This window comes from Nycticebus coucang, chromosome 3 (assembly GCF_027406575.1).
Source record: "Nycticebus coucang isolate mNycCou1 chromosome 3, mNycCou1.pri, whole genome shotgun sequence".
In the NCBI taxonomy this organism is placed as follows: domain Eukaryota; kingdom Metazoa; phylum Chordata; class Mammalia; order Primates; family Lorisidae; genus Nycticebus; species Nycticebus coucang.
In genome coordinates this window covers 41,640,016-41,661,032 of record NC_069782.1, presented here as the reverse complement: position 1 = coordinate 41,661,032, position 21,017 = coordinate 41,640,016, and the positions used below count along the sequence as shown (strand labels likewise).

Sequence of the window (21,017 nt, the reverse complement as noted above, 5' to 3'; positions counted from 1 at the left end):
ACCTGGCTTATTGTACCCTCAATGAATCCCCAACAATAAAAAAAAAAAATAGTTCTGAATACGGTATGGTGATAATAATGGAAGAGTTGTAGGAGCAGCAACATCTCTGTCTTAATCTTCCATGATCTCTTCATATATCTTGACTTCTAGGGTCTTGATTTCCTTTTTATCTGCTTAAGATAGTTCTATATTTTTCTATCCAAGAGTCAAGCCCATAATTTAAAAAATTCTATCCATGTTAAAGAACACATAAATTTGTTACCTCATTTAGTAGATAATTCATTCATTTTAAATCAATTAAAATCAACGATGAAGCTGATTTAGTTGTGTTGGCTACACTTGGTTTAAGTGAATTTTTTTTTCCTTCTGTCATATATTCTTTTAAGGAATTTGCAATGAAGATCCTGATGATGATCTAAGGATGCAGAATGGCACAATCATTACAAATATGGAAGACATAGAATTATTTATCAAGAGCTGGGAAATTGAAAAATCATTTGAAGTAACAATGAGAAGACCTGTTAGAAATTGTACTGAGCATGATTGCAGTCAATGCATTGAGCTATTAAACAGAAGAGTTTTCATCCCGTGCCATGATAAAGTAAGTTGGAAGCTTCCATAGATTAGAACTGCCATGTTAGATATGTTAAGAGTAAAATTTAGTAGATTGCTGTTCTTGCTAGAATGTTCTACTGAGAAGAACAAACCCCAAACCCTTTGGCAGTATGCTTTGGAATTCAGAATTACTTAATTTTTTATAGACTGACAGAGACAGGCATTTTAATTTTATTTTTTCCCTCTTAGAATTATATCTATGGATTTCAAAAAAATGAAATTCTGTCCTGTGGATAAATATCTCCAGGAGAAGAGACAATACCACTTGATTACCCCGTGTAAAAGCCTAGGCAGTGAGGCTTTAGTCAGTAACTTATGATCCTGGTCTTGTAGGTGTACACTTGTAGCAGAATCTGTCACATATTCAATTTAATTGGTCTTTATTAGTCTCTAACTTTCTAAGCTTAAGTGGTTAGTAGTTATTTTAAATAATCTACATCATTAAAAATGATCCATGGTTAGGGACAAAGGACAAATATGGTATTTCATGAATCACTTGACTAAAATCTGGCACATACTCAGCACTGTGTTACAAAGATGAATAAAAAGCTCTCCCTGCCCTTGAGAATATAAGTTGGAAGGCAAACTTGTGAACAGATACATCACAATATAGAATGTGGGAGTGCATGGGAATCCAAGTTTGAAGAAGACTTCACGGAGATTGAGACCTTTGTATTATTCACAAGGATGAATTTGCCAGGACAGTAAAAGGAAAGAGGGTGATCTAGTCAGAGGAAACAGTGCAGTCTTTTCTCAGTATCTGCAGGTTTCAGAACCTCTGCAGATAGCAAAATCCACAGATGCTCAAGTCCCTTGTATAAAAAGGTGTAGTATTTATATATAACCTACACACATCCACCCATATATTGCAAATAATCATGTGGTAATTATCTTCCTGACCCCGGCTTATTTCACGTAGTGCAGTGTTCTCTAGATTCATTCATGTTGTCACAAATGAAAGGATTTTATTCTTTTTTATGGCTGAATACTGCTTCATTGCGTGTATTTAGCACATTTTCTTTATCCATTCATTCATTGCTGGACACTTAGGTTGAGTGTCCTAAGGGTCACAATTTGGCTATTGTGAGTAATGCTGAAATGAACATGAGAGTGCACATCTCTCTTTGACATAATGATTTCATTTCCTTTGCATATATATAATGTAGTAGCATTGCTGAACCATATAATAGTTCTGTATTTACTTTTTTGAGAAGCTTCTGCACTGCTTTCCATGACTATGCTAACACGCTCAGCAGTGGTGTGAAGGGATCCTCATGTCTCTACATCCTCATTAATCATTGTTTTACTTTGTCTTTTTGGTAATAGCCTTTTTTTTTTTTTATTGTGTTAAGACATTTATATTCTACATTTACTAAGTTTCACATGTATCTTTGTAAGATGCACCACAGGTGTAATCCTACCAATCACCCTCCCTCCACCCATCTCCCCCTCCCTCCCATCCCTCTCCCCATTCCCCATATTCTTAGGTTATAACTGGGTTAAAGCTTTCATATGAAAGCCATAAATTAGTTCCATAGTAGGGCTGAGTACATTGGATACTTTTTCTTCCATTCTTGAGATACTTTACTAAGAAGAATATGTTCCAGCTCCATCCATGTAAACATGAAAGAGGTAAAGTCTCCATCTTTCTTTAAGGCTGCATAATACATTCCTTTTGGAAAGATGTTTGGAGAACACTTATAGATCTAAAAATAGATCTGCCATTCAATCCTATAATTCCTCTACTAGGTATATACCCAGAAGACCAAAAATTACATTATAAGAAAGATATTTGTATCAGAATGTTTATTGCAGCCCAATTCTTAATTGCTAAGTCATGGAAAAAGCCCAAGTGCCCATCGATCCACGAATGGATTAATAAATTGTGGTATAGGTAATAGCCATTTTAACAGGTATGAGGTGACATCTCATTGTGGTTTTATTTTGCATTTCCAAAATCTTTTCTTCATATACCTGTTAGCTATTTGTGTATCTTTTTTGGGGGGGCAGGGGTAAATTTCTATTCAGTCCCTTTTTACATTTTTAAATTGGGCTATCTGTTTGCTGTTGAGTTGTTTGAATTATTTTTGTATTTTTGATTAACTCCTTCTCAAATGTATAGTTGCAAATGTTTTTGACCATTTTCCTTTATTATCTTAATTGTTTCTTTTGCTGTATGGAAGCTTTGTAGCTTGATATAATCTGATTTGTCAGTTTTTGCTTTTGTTGCCTATCTTTTGGGTTTATATCCAAAAGGTCATTTCCCAGACTAGTGTCTAGGAGCTTTTCATCTATGTTTTCTTCTGGTTAGTTTTTTTGTTTTTTTTTTTAGAGACAGAGTCTCACTTTTTCACTCTTGGTAGAGTGTTGTGGCGTTACAGCTCACAGCAACCTCCAGCTCTTGGGTTTAGGCAATTCTCTTGCCTCAGCCTCCCAAGTAGCTGAGACTACAGGCGCCCACCATAATGCCTGGCTATTTTTTTGTTGCAGTTTGGCCAGGGCTGGGTTCGAACCCGCTACCCTTGGTATGTAACCGGCAACCTACCCACTGAGCCACAGGTGCTACCCCTCTTCTGGTTAGTTTTATAGGTCTGTGTCTTATATTTAAGTCTTTTATCCCTTGTCAGTTGTTTTTTGCATATGATGTGTTTACTGTCATTTTTCTGCATGTGTATGTCTGGTTTTCCTAGCACTGTTTATTGAAGGAATTTTTTTTTTTCTATTTTACATTATTGGTTCCTTTTTGAAAATCTGCTGACTATAAATGAATAGATTTATTTCTAAACTCCCTGTTCTAGCCCACTGGCCTATGTGTCTATTTTTATGCCAGTGCTAGAATGTTGGTTTTTGTGGATATAGAACTTTTAAAAATGATGAGTTATTAAAAAAATACTAAGTATTTTTACCCGATAGTTTGATTTGTGTCAAAATTTAACAGCTGAATGTAGATACTGAGTATGTGTGTGTTAAATGAATGGAGAGAAAAGTGAAATAAATATTAAGTTACATGTTAAATTATTTAGATTGCAGATGTTTTTAGATGAAAATGGAACATATTCCATAGGGAAAATGAGACTTAAAAAAAAAGTATGCCAAATTTTATAAAATATGTGACCAATATTCAGTATTAGTACAATTTACTTGAGAAACATTTTTTAATGAGTGATATTGCCTACCATTACAGAATACTTCAGGAGCTTTCAATTTTATAATAGACCAAACTCTCATTCATTATATAGAAAATACAATTATAAGCCAAAGTGTAATATGAGAAATAGGTTTTTAGTTAAACCCATATACTTTGTTTCTTTTCCATCATTATGAGAAAGATTTGGTGTATCATTGCGTGTAGTATTTCTCATTTAAAATGGGTCTCATAGTGAAATCTAATATTAAGAATTTTTGAAAACTTATGGTCTAAAAGGAACTATATTGAATATTAACTTGGTACCCTTTGATTCTCCAAATGTCTTACTTACGGCCTGCAGAGAAATAAAGCAATATAACTTACTTCAAGGCAAAATGTATCTCTAGGTTTCACCAAAGGACTTTTGTGAAAAGATGTGGATCAATTATACCTATTTTTGGAACTATGAATGTGACGCCCTTGCTGCCTATGTGGCTCTTTGCAACAATTTTGACATCTGCATTCCGTGGAGGACACCTGAGTACTGTTGTAAGTAACTATCAAGCCACTTACTTTCAACCACTAAGTAACATTCCATTTCTTTGCATTCATTTCTTTCTTTCTTTGTCCTTTTACTTCTTTTTGCAAGTTAATTTAGTAAGCATAAAATACATGCAAAAAGAATAACATACTACAAAACCTGTTACATCCCTCAACTTCAGAAATAAAACAGTTACATGCGACACTCTCCACTCTGTGTGTCTTCTTTGGTCTTCCCTCCTTCTCCAGTGGTGATCACTATTTGAATGGCATTGCTGATCCTTTGGGAATGTATGCCATCTCCAATTTCACTAGACAATGTGTAATTGTTCTCCACTGAGATTGTACCATTTTATATACCCACCAGCTGAGTATTCATTTTTTTAATTTAATTTAATTTAATTTTTTTATTGTTAAATCATAGCTGTGTACATTAGTGCAATCAAGGGTTTCAATGTGCTGGTTTCATATACAATATGAAATATTTTCATCAAACTGTTCAACGTAGCCTTTATGGCATTTTCTTAGTTACTGTATGTAGACATTTGTATTCTGCATTTAGTAAGTTTCGCCTGTACCCATTCTAAGATGCACCATGAGTATTCATTTTTTAACAGTATGATTTTTGTTTTCACAGTATAAGCTTAAGAATTATCTAAATTATCACTTAGAAACCACTCAGCAATAGTAATTTCTTTTGACAGTAAAAGATTAAATTTAAACATACAACTTATTTTCTTTTTTATGACTTGGTTATGCATTTGAAGCGTATTTTTATGTTTATTTAGCGCAGATTGTTCTTAGTTCTTCTCAGTGCCTAGAGCAGCAATTTCATAATAGTTGACTCTATCTATACTAACGAAACGTGGGCCGCCTGTCAGTCATATTGATTAGATATAACTCTGAGGAGCTTTTCCCACCATAACACCTAATGCAGATGGACATCTGGGAAATGTGCAAAAATACCCAGTGATGGTTTTCTTTTTGATTTATGTTTACATCGTAAATGAAAAATGGACTCTGAAGAGATGAAAATGTGCAAAATTCATTTTCAAAAAGGAATCTGACATTGATTTCTTTCACTAGAATGTAAATAGGTTACTTTTATTGTTAGCAAATTGTGTCCTGTATTATTCACAGCTCTGAGTTGCCCAGAGGGCAAGGAATATCAACCCTGTGTGCGACCTTGTGAAGCAAGAACGTGCCTGAACAAATGGTTCTATGGATACTCTTCATGTTTCAATTTAAGAGAAGATTGTGTGTGCGAAAGTGGAGCTATCCTTCACAGACCACATTCGACCCGGTGCATTCCAGAGAGAGAATGTGGTAAGAAGCAGAGTACAAAATGACTTCTTTGGGATTCAGAACACAAAACAATAAAAGCTTTGTAGACATTAGAGAGATATGCTAAGAAAGAGTGATCTAAGATAGCCTACGTGTTGGAAAACGAAATGAGTTTGTGTGTAGTTTAATTTTAATATGATTTCAATTGAGGTCAATAAAATTAAGAGCTTCAGAGGCAAAGTGTTTAAATCTTTACCTATGCCTACAGTAACTGGAAAAGAGCATGGCAAATTAAGACTATAGACTGTGGACTGAATTCAAATTCTGGCTATTGGATACATTAGGGGCTCACCTTTGTTGCTGTGAGTTTGAGGTTCTGCACCTGTAAAATGAGGAAAATAATGGTATTTATTCCATAAAGTTAGCATGTAGTACACGCCATACTGAAAAAGCACATTGAATGTAACACAGCACCTTGAGAAATGACAGACAGTGTCATTGTCTGGGTGCTATGATTTAGATGTGGTTTGTTCCCACCAAAACTCACACTGAGGCTTGCTCCTCAAACAGCAGTGCTGGGATATGGGGACCCTAGTAGGAGGTATTGTGACCATGGGGGCTTTGCCTACAGGTAGATTAGTGAGGGCTCATGATAGTGAGTTTCAGCTCTCATGAGACTGGATTAGTTCTCATAGAAATGGGTTAGTTCCCACCTGAGTGGGTTTTCATAAAGGGAGGTTCATCATGATGTGTGGTGTTTTGCACGCGCCCACCTCCTGGGACCTGCCCAGCTGTGACACAGTAGGAAGCCCTCAGCAGAAGCCGGGCAGATGCTGCCCCTCTGCAAAGTCCCAGTTTGCAGAACTGTGACCTCGATCATCTTCTTTTCTTATAAATTATCCATTCTTTAATATTCTCCAATAGCGACACAAAAGGACTAAGACACTAGGAGGGAACATTTACTATTTCTGGTTTTGTTTTCAAACCATTTTTTTCTGATGCTTTGCTTCCCTCGGGGTGGCAGAGGCACAAGGGCAGAACGGAGAAAACTGCAGCGACGTGCTCGGCAATTACAGGGCTCTGCGTTATTGTCAGGAAAACACAGAATTAGCTAAAATGAAAGAAAAAGACAAGCAGAAATGAAAAGCACATATAGTCTCAGAAACGGGCTTGTTCTTTAGAGATCTGTGAGGTTTGGTTTGCTGGCAGATAGCATAAGAGAAGTTCCTTGGAGGCTGAGTATATGGTCGTAACTACATTTATCTTTATCATTCCTTAAAATAACTACTTGAGGGATATATTTATCATAAAATAAAACTTTTAGGTAAAACTAATAGTTCCTAGGGGATCTTTTGCTTGATTGCCTACTTTTCATTTTAGATATTAAAGCAAAATTATTTTGAATTTTCATATAAAATGAGGTAGGGACTACTTCGTTTTCTAATGCTACTTGTTTTTAATAGTTACTATTTCAAAACTAGTTTAAATTTACGTTGCTGGTACAATGATCATGATCTGTGTGACTGGCACACTTACAGCTATAACTTAAGGGTTGTAAATGTGAACCATGTAACCAAAAATATTTATACCCCCATAATACATGGAAATAAAACATTTTTACATGTATGCGTTTGTTTGAGATAAATATAGTAACAAGAGTTAAAATGTATCGGCAATAATTCATAGGTCATCTTTTAGAAGAGGACCTGAAAAATTACAGATGGTTGTAAAAAGAAAAATATTTTCTGTAGACTATATAAAAACTTCTGTTAAGGGGTGGTTGGTGCCTGTGGCTCAAGGAGTAGGGTGCCGGCCCCATGTACTGGAGGTGGCAGGTTCAAACCCAGCCCTGGCCAAAAACTGCAAAAAACAAACAAACAAACAAACAAAAAAAACTTCTGTTAAATAGTAAGCTGATAGGTGATGAAAGAAAGAGAAACCAGATAAAGAATAATTTGTTGATGTATCATCTATATTGCTGGAACATGTTGCTGTCTGAAATCAAAACTTGTTGGCTTGATTTACATCAGTGCTCGGGTTATGAGTGGTGTGATAATGTTGCTCTTTTAAAGCATGCACTGATGGGGAAGACCAGCCCCGCGCTGCTGGGGAGATTTGGAGTGGAGGCATTGACGAGTGCGCCCTGTACGAGTGTCTGGCGAATGGAAGCATCATTCCTATAGAACCTGACTGCGATGAAGAGCCCTCTCCAATGTGTGAGCGGGAAGCTGAAGTTGCCATCAGCATCACTGACAGGTGGACCTGCTGTTCAAAGGAAGTGTGCGGTACGTCTGCAGAAGCCTTACAGTCAGTTGATTCCATAGAATATGTTGATAGTTCTTTAGGAAAAAGCAAGGCATGTATGATGCTTTTTTTGCAAAAAAAAAAAAAAAAAGTGCCATATCAAAGCAAGTTTTTGCAGCATTGTGACTTTGTTGATTTTGTAAATTACACATACAAAAGATTAGCAATTAATAATATTCATCAATACACAACAAGGGAAAGGATCTGGGAATCTTTGATTTATGACAGCGGTGAAAGACAATCACAGACAGACCTTGAAACGGCTGCCTTTTCCCATACGGTTCATTTGGTGAACTGAACGGGTCATGACAGTATAAAAATGCGCAGAGTGAGCGTCATCTCCCAGGATTTGAGTTAGTAGTATAAGATTTTAGTTATGTTCACTAGTATTTTAATACGTATGTTTTTGTTTATTTATTTGTAGGATGTGACATGACTTTGTGTGACACTAACATTCCAACATGTACAAATAGTCAAAAAGTGATTGTCGGTCACAGCCCTTTATCTTGCTGTCCACAGTACAAATGTGGTGAGTAATCAATTAGGAAAAGTAACAGTGAGATTCATTGTTCACTCAGAATAAAGGATTAAATTCTCATTCACTGTGTCTCCAATGAAATGATTTATTGGGAAAGTCTGTGGAGTTGTATTGCTAAGGATGATTTTTTGAACCTGCATTTTCTTTATAAATGTACATATATATAAACACACACATTGTAATGTCTTACATGTTTTCACTAAAATTAACTTTAAAGTAGTTACAAATTCCAAGAGAACTATTTTATCATCTCACGCTACATAAATTGTCAAAATGTCTTTATATTTTGCAGAATGTGACCCATTGAAATGCCCCACTATTTCAACACCAGAATGCAGAGAGGATCAATTCATGATTCAAGTTCAACAGGAAGAACCTTGCTGTTTTTCTCCTGTCTGTAGTGAGTATTCTATAGACAATTTCTTGAGAAAAGATACATGACCTAGGGAAAATCTCTTACCTGATGTGAATTTCATGGGACTGATGGTAACTAATATTCTGATATTATAAGAATTCATCTGAATAAGAATTGTAGAAAATAAAGCAAGGCATTTTAATTGACTCTTGACAATAATTACAATTAGTGACTTTCCCTTCAAGAAAAACTTTATTAGTTCAAACAAGACCAAGATAAGAAAGTCAAGTATTTTTCCCCATAGTAGGAAATTTGCCTAGTTCTTTTTGAAGAAATTTTTAGCACTAACTTTCCTTAAGGAATCAGAATAATGGGCTCTGCCAAAGACAGTATAAGACATCTTTAAAAATGTGTCTCCCTCAAAACAGAGTGGGAGAAACAAAAGATGTTTGGGAAGGGACTGGAGCTAAATATTCTGTCTGGTTAACTGGGCAATGGAAAATAAAAAAATTCTCTATTTTTTGCAAATCTAATGAAGTATCAAAGATTTCTTGGTAATTAAGATAGGTTTTAGCTCTTTAGTTAGGTATATGCCTAAATATTTTCTTTGTGGCTATTGTAAATGTTACTCAGTCTTTAATTTAATTTGATTCTCAGCTTGACTTACTGGAATATAGAAATACTACTGACTTGTTTACATTAATTTTTTAACATGAGACTTTGCTGAATTTATTTATCAATTCTAGGAGTCTCTTGCTGGACTCTTTGAAATTTTCTAGATGCAAGAGCATATCATCAGCATAAAGCAATAGTTTGTGCTTTATTTCTCTTTTCTGATCACTCTGGTTAGACCTTCCAGTGCTATGTTGAGTAGAAGTGGTGACTGTGGGCACACTTGTCTCGTGTCAGTTCTTAATGGGAATGCTTTCAACGTTGAACCACAGTATGATGTTGGCCGTGGGTTTGCCATGCATGGCTTTTATAATTTTGAGATATGTTCCTTCTATGCCTAGTTTGTTGAGGGCTTTTATCATGAAGGGTACTGAATTCTGTTGAATGCTTAGAGGAAATAAAAACACATCTCTTTGAATCACTTGAGGTTCATTGACTGCAAATGGAAAATTGATTGATTCTGGCTAGCTTGAGTACAAGCAGTTGGTAGAAGGCTTTGGGGAAGTATGGAGGACCAACGCAACAGCCAAACCCTGGGAAGAAGAGAACCAGGTGTCGGGGGGAGCTCTCCACTGACTGAGCCATCTCATAGGTGCTTCTACATAGGATTCAAATTTCTTTGAAAGTGATTCTGATTAGTCCAATGTGGGTTGTTCCTACACAGTGGCCTGGTGGTGTGAGGGATCTTTATTGACAGTTACTCCAGGGCTATGTGGGTGAGGCCTTTTCTCATGTCATTCAGAGTCGGGAGGAGATGTCGAGGGGATGCTGAGCAGCCCCAAAAGAACAAGTGCCTACTACATTGTTCATCCATAAATTGGAGCAATCAAGGGTAATCAATCAAGAAAACTTAAATAAATCAATCAATGATATTTTGATCCCAGTAAAAACAAATTACCCTGGAAATCTGAATGCTCTTTTTTCTGGTAAGATGGTGTTGTATATGTGACTCTACTTAGAAAACATAAAGCAATATACCCAGGCAGTATTATTGTTTTTATGGCCAAATAAAGATATGACTTATTTTCCTGGTTTCCTTCTTATTAAACATGATGAGTTTTATTTTAATTTGTCTATGGTAATCTGAACTAATAATTATTTACTTTTAGTTCAGCTATGACTTTTCACTTTTTGTTTCACCTTTAGTTTGTGAATCTTGCACTGAACCTGTTCCTCTGTGTACTGATGGGGAATTTCTCACAGTGAATCTTAACATCACACATCTCTGTTGCCCTCAGTATTACTGTGGTAAGTGTGTCTCAACTAATCTAAACTATTTAGAAGTGTCCAGTGTTTAAGAAATGCAGTGCATCTTGGTTGTATCATATCAGACCCTTTTTCAGTGTTCCTCACTTGATGAGCTGTCCTCACACTATCACTCTGTCACACCTGCTTAAGAATCATTCATTTTAGTTTTACCAACACATGGCAATCAGATGGGGAGAGAGGCAGCATTTGGGAAATATGAGTTCATGTACTACATCTGTTATGGCGGTGGACTAAATGGTAGATAATGAGAAATGGATATTACATGGAATTAATCGTCACCCATATAAATTTTCTTTTTAGTTTGCGAGCCAAATCTTTGTCCCATGCCATTACTCAGCTGTGCGGAAGACATGGATCTTGTGAAAGAAAATGTATCTGGTCAATGTTGTCCAATGTGGCACTGTGGTAACTGATTTTCATATTTTAAAGTTTTATTCCAATAAATTGATGAATATTTGATCAACATAAATACATTGTTCATTTTTGCCTTTTAGAATGTAACTGTGAAAACCTTGTTACACCAACCTGTGAAGTGGTAAGAACATGTCTTTTGATTGGCTTGTCATATTCTTTAAATCAGTTTATTCTTCCTGTATCTCATTTCTGAATTCTTCTCACAGTTAATGAAAGTACTCTCATTAAACTGTACTTTTAAAGATTAAAGTAATTTGTTTGGATATTAGGGAATAGTTAACATTTTATATTCTACTTTATATGTGTAATATGTTATTTTCTAACCAGTGTGTGAATCTGCTAGTCTTATATCTACTTAATTTACTTCTCTTAAACAAAGTGAAACATTGAAAAAATACTGGCTTAATATTGAAAGGTGTCTCCAGTGATTCTTTAGGAAAGTGCGCTAATAATGCATCTGTGACAGAGGAGACGGGGTTATAAACATGTAATTGCATGTATCTTCTAAAGGGTTATCTCTAAAGATATAAATTTTATAGAAATCTTAAAGACTTAACTTGTAGATATCACAAGCATGACTTGGATGTCACTTATCTAACCATTATATGTTAAATCCCACAGTGCTTTGCAAATCTTTTGTTTTCTTTAAATAGTTACTTTACTTTCATAATATGTCTGTAAGACTTGAGAAAGATAATGCATTCCTGGTGCTGTTTATTAGAGAAGACAGGTTTGCTTTCACAAAAACATTTTTTCCTTATCAAAAAATGTATATTCCTAGCTCATTCTGAATTCCCAGTTCAAGGCTGTGTTCTGGAAAACAAATGAGGTGCCTTTTAAAGTAAAAGAACCTCTCCCAGGATGCTCCCTTTTTGTTTGAAAAGAATTAATCCAATATTTGTTTTAATGCTATTATCTATGATTTATAAAGAATGAATATTTAGGCTTCACAAATAACTTTCATAACAATTCCCTCATTTGATTGTTTTGTGTGTGCTTTATACACACATTTCACAAGAATAGAATTATGATATCATATATTTCTCAAGTCCTTCACAGTTTACAGAACATGTTTAGTGTATTATCACTTTGAATCTTCACCAAGTCAGTATTTTTAGCTCATTTTATAAGCAAGGAAATTGAAGTTCAAGAAAATAAATTACTGATTGAGATTTTCAGGATTCAAACCAAGAGTTTTGTGTATGTTTGTGTGAGTATATGTGTGTGTTTATGTATTTATTTATTTATTTTGAGACAGAGTTTCACTATGTTGCCCTCGGTAGAGTGCTGTGGTGTCATAGCTCATAGCAACCTCAAACTCTTGGGCTTAAGCGATTCTCTTGCCTCAGCTTCCCAAGTAGCTAGGACTACAGGCACCTGCCACCACACCTGGCTGTTTTTTGGTTTGTAGTTGTCATTGTTGTTTAGCAGGCCCGGGCCGGGCTCCAACCCGCCAGTCTTGGTGCATGTGGCTGGCGCCCTCTACTCACTGAGCTACAGGTGCCGAGACTTACGTATTTCTTTTTTCCTTCTACTCTACCTTATTCTTTCATTTCCCTTACAAAATGTGGCCAAGACAGAACTTGAAGGAAGAGCAAAAACAAAGGCGATATTGCTTTGTTTCTATTTCTGGCCTTGTTTTTCTATAGCTGTGTCTCACTTTCCTCATCTCTAATATAAAAATAAAAACAATACCTTATCATAGGAGTAAATAAATCAATATAATTTTGTTTTTGAGACAGAGTCTCACTCTGTCATCCTGCATCGAGTGCTGTGACATCACAGCTCACAACAACCTCTAACTCTTGGGCACAAGTGATCCTCTTGCCTCAGCCTCCTGAGAAGCTGAAACTACACATATGTGCCACCACACCCCACTAGTTTTCCTTTTTTTTGTAGAGACAGGGTCTTGCTTTTGCTCAGGCCGGTCTTGAATTCCGGAGCTCAAGGGATCCTCCTCTCAGAGTGCTAGTATTACAGGCGTGAACCACTGTGCCCAGGCGTAAATTAACATAAATACTATATTTAGATAGTACCTGATAATTAGGAAGGGCTCAATTGGTATTAGCTATAATTATTACTTTTTTGATGCATCAAAACTTAAATTTCTATATATTTTTTCCCTTTATAAGTTAGATTCATCCCTTGTCTACTTTTTTTTCTGAGATACATTGGTTTTCTAAAGACAAACTCGAAGCAATATGCTATCTTTATGTAGTATTTTTATTTTTAAATTTTTTCTTGTTTAGCTTTTTTAATGGACAAATTGAAGTTGTGTACAATTATTGTATTCAACATATTTTCAAATGCCACACATACATATATACATTGTGGAATGGCTAAATTGAGCTAATTAGCACATGAATCTACTCTCTCAGCAATTTTCAAGAATATCTGGATACTAACTATAGTCATTGTGTTGTACAAAATATCTCTCAAATTTATGAGGAATAAATTGAAATTCTGTATACCTTGGCCAACCGTGTCCTCCACCACTTTGATAACTACCATTCTACTCCCTACTTCCATAAGTTTAATTCTTTTAGATACTGAGTATAAGTGAGATCATGTGGTGTTTGTCTTTTCTGTGCCTGGCTTGTTTCATTTGTAATAATACCCCCCCGGTTCTTCCATGTCTCAAATAACAGGACTTCCTTTTTCTTTTTTAAGCCTGAATAGTATCCCATTCTATAACATTTTCTTTATCCATTCACCCACTGATGGCTTTAACTATTAAAAAATAGAAGGATGAGAGACCTCATAGAGTGAGTATGAGCCTAATACATCCTTCTAAATCTTCAGAGTAGCTTATGTACTGGGAGAATTTGGTTTATTATTTTTATCTTCATTATTCTAGCATTTCATTTTCAATCCTGTTGGAATTGTTAAATCCACAATCACATTATTTATTGTAAGGACTTAAAACATCAAATGAGTTGTTTATAAAACTGCTTTATAATTTATAAGGCACTAGAAAAGTAATATTATAATATTAGCTTACAGGAAAGGATTTTTTTATTACTATGAATTTATTTAAATTATTTCTTGAATCAAATTCATTTTATTACTGATATCATATGTAAATTAAATGGACTCAGGATAATGATGCTTAAAATATAATCCTTGAAACTTTAAGTGTGTTCCTACACTTGCTTGGAGGAATCTATAGCATTATCGATAGAGCAAAGTTTGAGTGTCATGACAGCCATTCACTAATAGTTAAAGATTATACAACACTTTCTGTGTGTGACCCCTATTCTAAGCTCTTTACATATATTGATCTACTTATTTCCTTCAATAATCCTAAAAGATAAACTGTATTATTATACCTAGTTTACAGATGGGAGAATTGGGGAGCATATTGGTTATGCCCTGACTCATTCTGTTAGTGCCAGATTATACATCTGGATTGGTACAAAAGCAGTCCCATTCCTAAGACTACACTACTAACCACTACGCTATAGTCTTCTGTTACTGCCCTGTATGCTATAGCAGCCTTGCTTAGATGCAGACATCAGAGCCCTGGGCCGCCTCTATAGAGTAGATCAAGAACATTTCCATAAAGCAAAATTCCTAGGGTTGTCAAGCATCATCTTTGATTGCCCTCCAGAAGCTTGGGATTAAACCATACACAGTAATTTCAAAGTTAAACAACTCATAAAGATCCTTGTATCCACTTTCACTCACTTAATAGACAAGGAAATTAAAGTTTAGAGAGATGGAGTGATCTTGTGAATTTTTTCCCATGAGATACTAATTAAGTAACCAAGGTTAATCTAAGGATGTTCACTATCAAGTATTTATTAAGCACTTGCTATATATGGTAGGGAATTTTTTAGATGTTATAAATGCATATGTATTATATATACTTAAAATTGTTATGTAGTAAGCTATGTGAAAAGTAATATAATAATAATGATGATATTATATTTCTAATAGGGAGAATTTACTGCAATAAACCATAATTTTCAGAGTGACTGTGGGTGTGTACAGTATCTCTGTGGTAACTATCTTTTATAACTTTTAAATTATAAATGAATAGAATTGGTATCTGTTTTTTTACTGTGAATAAATTAAAATTTTCAAATTATTTAGAATATGTATTATACATTTGCCAATATTTGAGTATAAAAAATGTACTATTATTTTTCAGTTTCTTCTTTTGTAATATCTCTAAATTTTCCGAGAAATTTGATAAAATGACAGAAAAAGGAAAAGATTTTTCAGAGCCTTCACAGAATTTTTTTTTTTTAGAGACAGAGTCTCACTTTGTTGCCCTTGGTAGAGTGCTGTGGTGTCACAGCTCACAGCAACGTCCAACTCCTGGGCTTAGGTGATTCTCTTGCCTCAGCCTCCTGAACAGCTGGGACTGTAGGAGCCCGTCACAACACCCGGCTGCCTTCACAGAATTTTAAAGATGATACTAGGGCTCTTTTTCATATGACTATATTTAATTAAAAAAAATAAACATATAAAATTATAAAGTCTTGGCCTAGTTTTTATTGTTGATTTTTTTTTTTTTTTGTAGAGACAGAGTTTCACTTTATTGCCCTCGGTAGAGTGCCGTGGCATCACAAAGCTCACAGCAACCTCCAACTCCTGGGCTTAGGCGATTCTCCTACCTCAGCCTCCCGAGTAGCTGGGACTACAGGCGCCCGCCACAACGCCTGGCTATTTTTTTTTTGTTGCAGTTTGGCCAAGGCTGGGTTTGAACCCGCCACCGTCGGCATATGGGGCGGGTGCCCTGCTCACTGAGCCACAGGCGCCGCCCCTTTATTGTTGATGTTAACATTAGAAGGCATAAGGTTGATTTTTCCATATTTTTTTATATTTAAGTAGTAATAGGCTAATAAATTAATTTTTTATATTTAAGTAGTAATAGGCTAATAAAAAAACATTTTGATCAATGGCTTGAAAAGTTTGCATTTCTCTATGGGAGAAGGCTTAAGTTCAGTGTTGACAAGGCACGAAGAGCTTCTGAATCGAGTTATTCTTCACTGTACCAGCCTATCCTGATATGCCTCTTTTAAAGATATGATAGCACATTATTAAATCAGCTGCCTCTACCATGAAGTATGACATACATGACCATTTGTTTTGCAACACTAGATCTCTCAAGTAATAATTAGAAAAACATGAATTGTTATTCGATCCCATCATAAAGAGGTTACTGTTGGATTAGACTTTACCTCCATCCACATCCACCTCCCACCGTGGTCATGTTGTGTGTCCTGGAAAGGGAGCACAGACTAATATGCCTAACTCTAATGCTCAGATTCTGGAACCTGCTATAAAAGATAGCTTTTGGAGAAAGTTCAAACTGGAAACAGAGTTGGGTTTACTGATTGATCTCTTTGTGTATGCTAAGGAATAAATATTCTACATTAATTATTAAGTAAATTATTGGATTTTTAAAACATATAAAGATGAAGATTTTTCTTGGCTTTGAAAAACTGGCATATCACCATGAAAGCATAGTTCTAATGATTAATAAAATATAAGTTCCAACAATAGATTAATAAAAACTCAGTAGCATATTTTCTTACTGACTGTTTTTTCTGTTCTTAGAAAAGGATAATGTGTGTGTGTTTCAAGAAGTATCAGTCCTGAATCCTGGACAGTCTATGATAAAGTACTTGGAAGGAGACTTTTGTTATACAGTAGAGTGTCTGGAAGAAAAAGATAACCATACAGGCTTTCACACTCTGAATTTTACAATGGTGAATTGTTCAAAAGAATGTGATATTGTAAGTATACACATCCTTACGTAAGTTTGTAAGTCCTTATGAAGAGAGTTAATAATGAGCTTAAAAATGGCAGCTACAGGATTTGAATTAGCAAACACTCCATGAGTTAAAAATGGATACTTGCTAGTACCTTTGTAGTCAATTATTTTGTAATATATCTGTATAATGTAGATTTTCACTTTTCTGTACATGAGCTTGAGCTTCAGGAGTCTTACTACCTACCACTCGCCAGCTTGCTTGATCTGAAGTTCTGACACTTGCTTGGAATCTTGGCTGTTAGATATAAAGGTTAACATCTATTGCACTTTTAATATAGCTACGTAAAGTCAATTATTGCTTGAAGCGTCTCATATTCAAATAGGATTAGAAATGCTTATAGATGTTTGGGGGAAGCTTATAGCTGTGTTGGGAAAAAAAATTCCCCAGAATTAATTCATTAAAAATATTGATATTGTGTGGATAATTCAATGCCTTATTATATGCAGCACCAGGTATACATTCCATCCCCAAGTGACTATGATTGCTGTGGTACTTGCAAAAATGCATCCTGCAAATTTCATATGGAAAATGGAACATCAGTTATATATGAGGTATGAATTGTTATTTTGGATAATATTAGGGTATATATGATTAGGTTCCTTGTTTGTACCTTTCACCTCCGGAGTATGCCATATACCCCTACCTTGTCCCTGCTGGGTGGGAACTTTCCTAGCCCCTAAAAATATGGACACTTCATGGATTTTTGTGTCATCCATGTGCAGGGTCATCTTCTCTGTATCATTCAAATTTTAGTATATGTGCTGTTGAAGTGAGCACATGTATGAATTTTTTTATTTTCTAAAATTTGTTCCTTGGAGGGTGCTTTCTGAAGAAGACATTCTTGTGTCAATTAAGTTTGGAAAATGCCTTCCTCCCAACACACATACCTCTACAAAGAAAATACACGTCAATATGCAATACACTTATAACCAAGCTAGTTACATTGGTTGCATTTTCAAGTATCTGAAAATTTCTCTTGTAAAGGAACAGGTTTAATTTATTTCTCAAAATTATTTTATGATAGTATTAACCTGGATGGACGTGGAAGACATTATTCTTAGTAAAGCATCACAAGAATGGAGAAGCATGAATCCTGTGTACTCAATTTTGATATGAGGACAATTAATGACAATTAAGGTTATGGGGGGGGAAGCAGAAAGAGGGACCGAGGGTGGGGGTGGGGCCTTGGTGTGTGTCACACCTTATGGGGGCAAGACATGATTGCAAGAGGGACTTTACCTAACAATTGCAATCAGTGTAACCTGGCTTATTAACCTCAATGAATCCCCAACAATAAAATAAATAAATAAATAAATAAATAATTTTATATAGATCTGGAGTTTTCTTTTCCAGATGTAAGACATTGGTTTGGGGGAATACTAATTCTAATCAGTATAAAGAAAAGAACAATTAATACTTCTGTGCAATAGCTAATTTTTGATTTCAAATAAATTAGATATGCCTATGTTTCCTGAGTTTTACATTTTATCTTCTTTTACACTTGGTCTTATAGATCTTTTCCAATTGAGGTTCATAGAAGACCTGAGGCAATTCATAGATTAAGATAGAATGTAAGGAAATGAAAGTAGTCAAGTTTATTATGATTTTTTACTTGTCCACAAGGACTTTTAAAGCCAAAGTTTGACATGTTAAAACATGGGTTATAAAATAAAAATGTAAATTAACAATTTATATTAATAATATACATGGTTATTACAGCTAACCATTTTTAAATAGGGATTCTGAAATCAGGGATGAAACAGTAGTTACAGTGAAACATTTGTTAAAGAATTGAATAGGTTTTAAAATAGCTGTGTTGGGAAAAAAAAAATTCCCAATGTATACAAAATTAGAACCCTAAGGCAATAAACACTGTCACTTAAACATTTTAAAGAATTTTGGGTGACAAGGGAGTAGAAGGAAGAATAAACAAATCTCAAGAAAGGAGGTGTATGAGTAATATGATTTGTTGTTTTATAATTAGTGAGGAAATATTAGAGTAAGACCTTTGACCCTTGGCCAAATTAGATATTTAATTTTGTAGTAGACCCAGTTACCTATTTGCTTCTTTCCCCTGTATTGTTTCACTTCACATTTACATCTCAGTTCTTGTATAAAGCCTGACATGTGCAATCACACATAATACATATGTATGTATTTTTAATCATTTTAGATACATTTTGGGACATTTTTGGGACACAAATAATTTTGGGACACAAGAAGCTCTCTGCATCTTTTAATGTTTATTCAGGAAGATAAGAAATATTCTACTTTTTAATGTTTATTCAGGAGGATAAGAAATATTCTACTTAATCTATTCTAATATGAGGGCAGTAGATGAGCTAATACAAGGGGGAGATAGGGGAATGAGCAAGTGGGGAGAAGGGAGAAGGGATTGGGGTCACGGTGTATGGCACACCTTTTGGGTGCAGGACACAATTATAAGAGGGACTTTACCTAACAAATGCAATCAGTGTAACGTAATCCTTTGTATCCTCAATGAATCCCAAACAATAAAAAAAATTAAAAAAAATTAATTTTAAATGAAGGAAAGTTTATACATAAAACATGAATGAGGGTTTAGGACATTTATATTAAGGCTGAAAAGAATTAATTTGAATAATAGTAAAAATCTTCTGTTACAGAGGCAGGAAAATATGGCCCAACAATGAAAGAGGATTGTGTTTAACTCCCTCTGAAATTTTATCTGTTGACCTTAGCATTTTTTAAATTATCTAAGTTGGTTCTTTATTGTATTTCCAAGATTGTATTTACTCTTGCAGTTAAGGACTGGGATTTGTTGTGGAATGTTGAAACAAACAGAAAATACTTTGGTTATGCACTTGTTTCCCTGAAATTATTATTTTTCTAAAACTGTCATAAGTTTTCTTTAATTTAAAAAGTTCTTTAATTTTAAAAAGTAAATAAAAGGAAATAAAAACTATTCAGGATACTCTCACCCACATTTCATTAATATCTGCTGGACGTCATTCTAGAATATAGATATTTCTGTAGTAAGAGAATGAGAGGAATTAAAAAAATATAAAATAAAATGTGTATTATATTATACATGTTATCTTTAGATAAGTGGTATAAAATTTAATTTTACTTGAATTAACAAGAACAAAACCGAAATAAATCTAAAAACATTCTACTTAACGATACAGCAGATTTAAGTATGCAGAATGTTAATTTTCTCTTTTATTTTTAGGAGGGAAGTACTTGGAACTATAATTGCACCACCTATGAATGTGTTAAGACTGATGAAGGTGCTATGATTCTGAACTACAGTATGGTCTGTCCCCCTTTTAATGAGACTGAATGCAAACTGGTTTGTATTTTGTTACATCTAAGAAAATTGAGTATGAAATATAATTTAGAAAATACACATTCATGTTTTCCAAGGTCATCCTGGCATTGTGGCTTATTCACTGTGCTGAATGCTTATTTTAATGGATAAATAAAAACTCTATTGTATTTCTTCAGTTTGCTATTTTGAAGTCATATATGGTGTTCCAAATAATTTTGACTCTCTGTGAATGGAACTTTGGTGTCTTTGGGGTTTTATGTGTAGAACCAAGGGTTATTACAAAATCATTTAGTCAGCAGACCTGGTCTCCTTTATAATATGAATTAATAGCTAATGAATCAGAGGATGGCCAATGTACTTTCTTAAACAGCCAGATTTATAATGTCACTCACCCTTTAATAGGTTCTGGCCTGTATGTGTATGACATTTGCTTTAGCACAGGTCACTGGATAACTCAGCACAAGTCATAGCATTGCTAATCCTATACTTCATCAATTCGCTGTTCCCTCAGAGAAAAGCCTATCGGGAAAGGTGATTTTTTGAAAGTGATACAATTTTTATTTTTAAAATTTTTAAATTTTAAAAATAGTTTTAATTATTTGAGTAATAACAATTCCTACACTTGATCTTAGCCAAAAGGCGGAGCAGTGATGAGTAATAACAATTCCTAATGAAAAGTAAGCTTTGTTTGGTGGTATAAAGTAATATAGCTTAGTCTCATTGATTTTTTTTTTAAATGTGCCTTTTCTAGGGTGATGCTAGCTAGCTATCTAGATATCACATGTACTAAAGTTTCAGAATTT

The 21,017-nt window shown here is 34.7% G+C and overlaps 1 protein-coding gene and 1 pseudogene across 2 annotated transcripts in view; one reads left to right on the top strand and one right to left on the bottom strand.

Moving 5' to 3' along the window:
• The window catches only part of OTOGL (otogelin like), a 198,944-nt gene that overhangs the window by 159,439 nt on the left and 18,488 nt on the right, over positions 1-21,017 (top strand). For both annotated transcript variants that reach the window (XM_053584139.1, XM_053584138.1), the window contains 13 exons: positions 387-601; positions 4,150-4,291; positions 5,423-5,608; positions 7,639-7,851; positions 8,295-8,399; positions 8,701-8,808; positions 10,582-10,683; positions 11,005-11,109; positions 11,199-11,239; positions 15,058-15,121; positions 16,687-16,865; positions 17,351-17,455; positions 20,116-20,235. In XM_053584139.1, coding sequence (XP_053440114.1) covers positions 387-601; positions 4,150-4,291; positions 5,423-5,608; positions 7,639-7,851; positions 8,295-8,399; positions 8,701-8,808; positions 10,582-10,683; positions 11,005-11,109; positions 11,199-11,239; positions 15,058-15,121; positions 16,687-16,865; positions 17,351-17,455; positions 20,116-20,235 — 1,685 coding nt within the window. The remainder of the gene's footprint in view (positions 1-386; positions 602-4,149; positions 4,292-5,422; positions 5,609-7,638; positions 7,852-8,294; positions 8,400-8,700; positions 8,809-10,581; positions 10,684-11,004; positions 11,110-11,198; positions 11,240-15,057; positions 15,122-16,686; positions 16,866-17,350; positions 17,456-20,115; positions 20,236-21,017) is intronic.
• On the bottom strand, positions 17,582-17,681 carry LOC128582785 (uncharacterized; annotated as a pseudogene).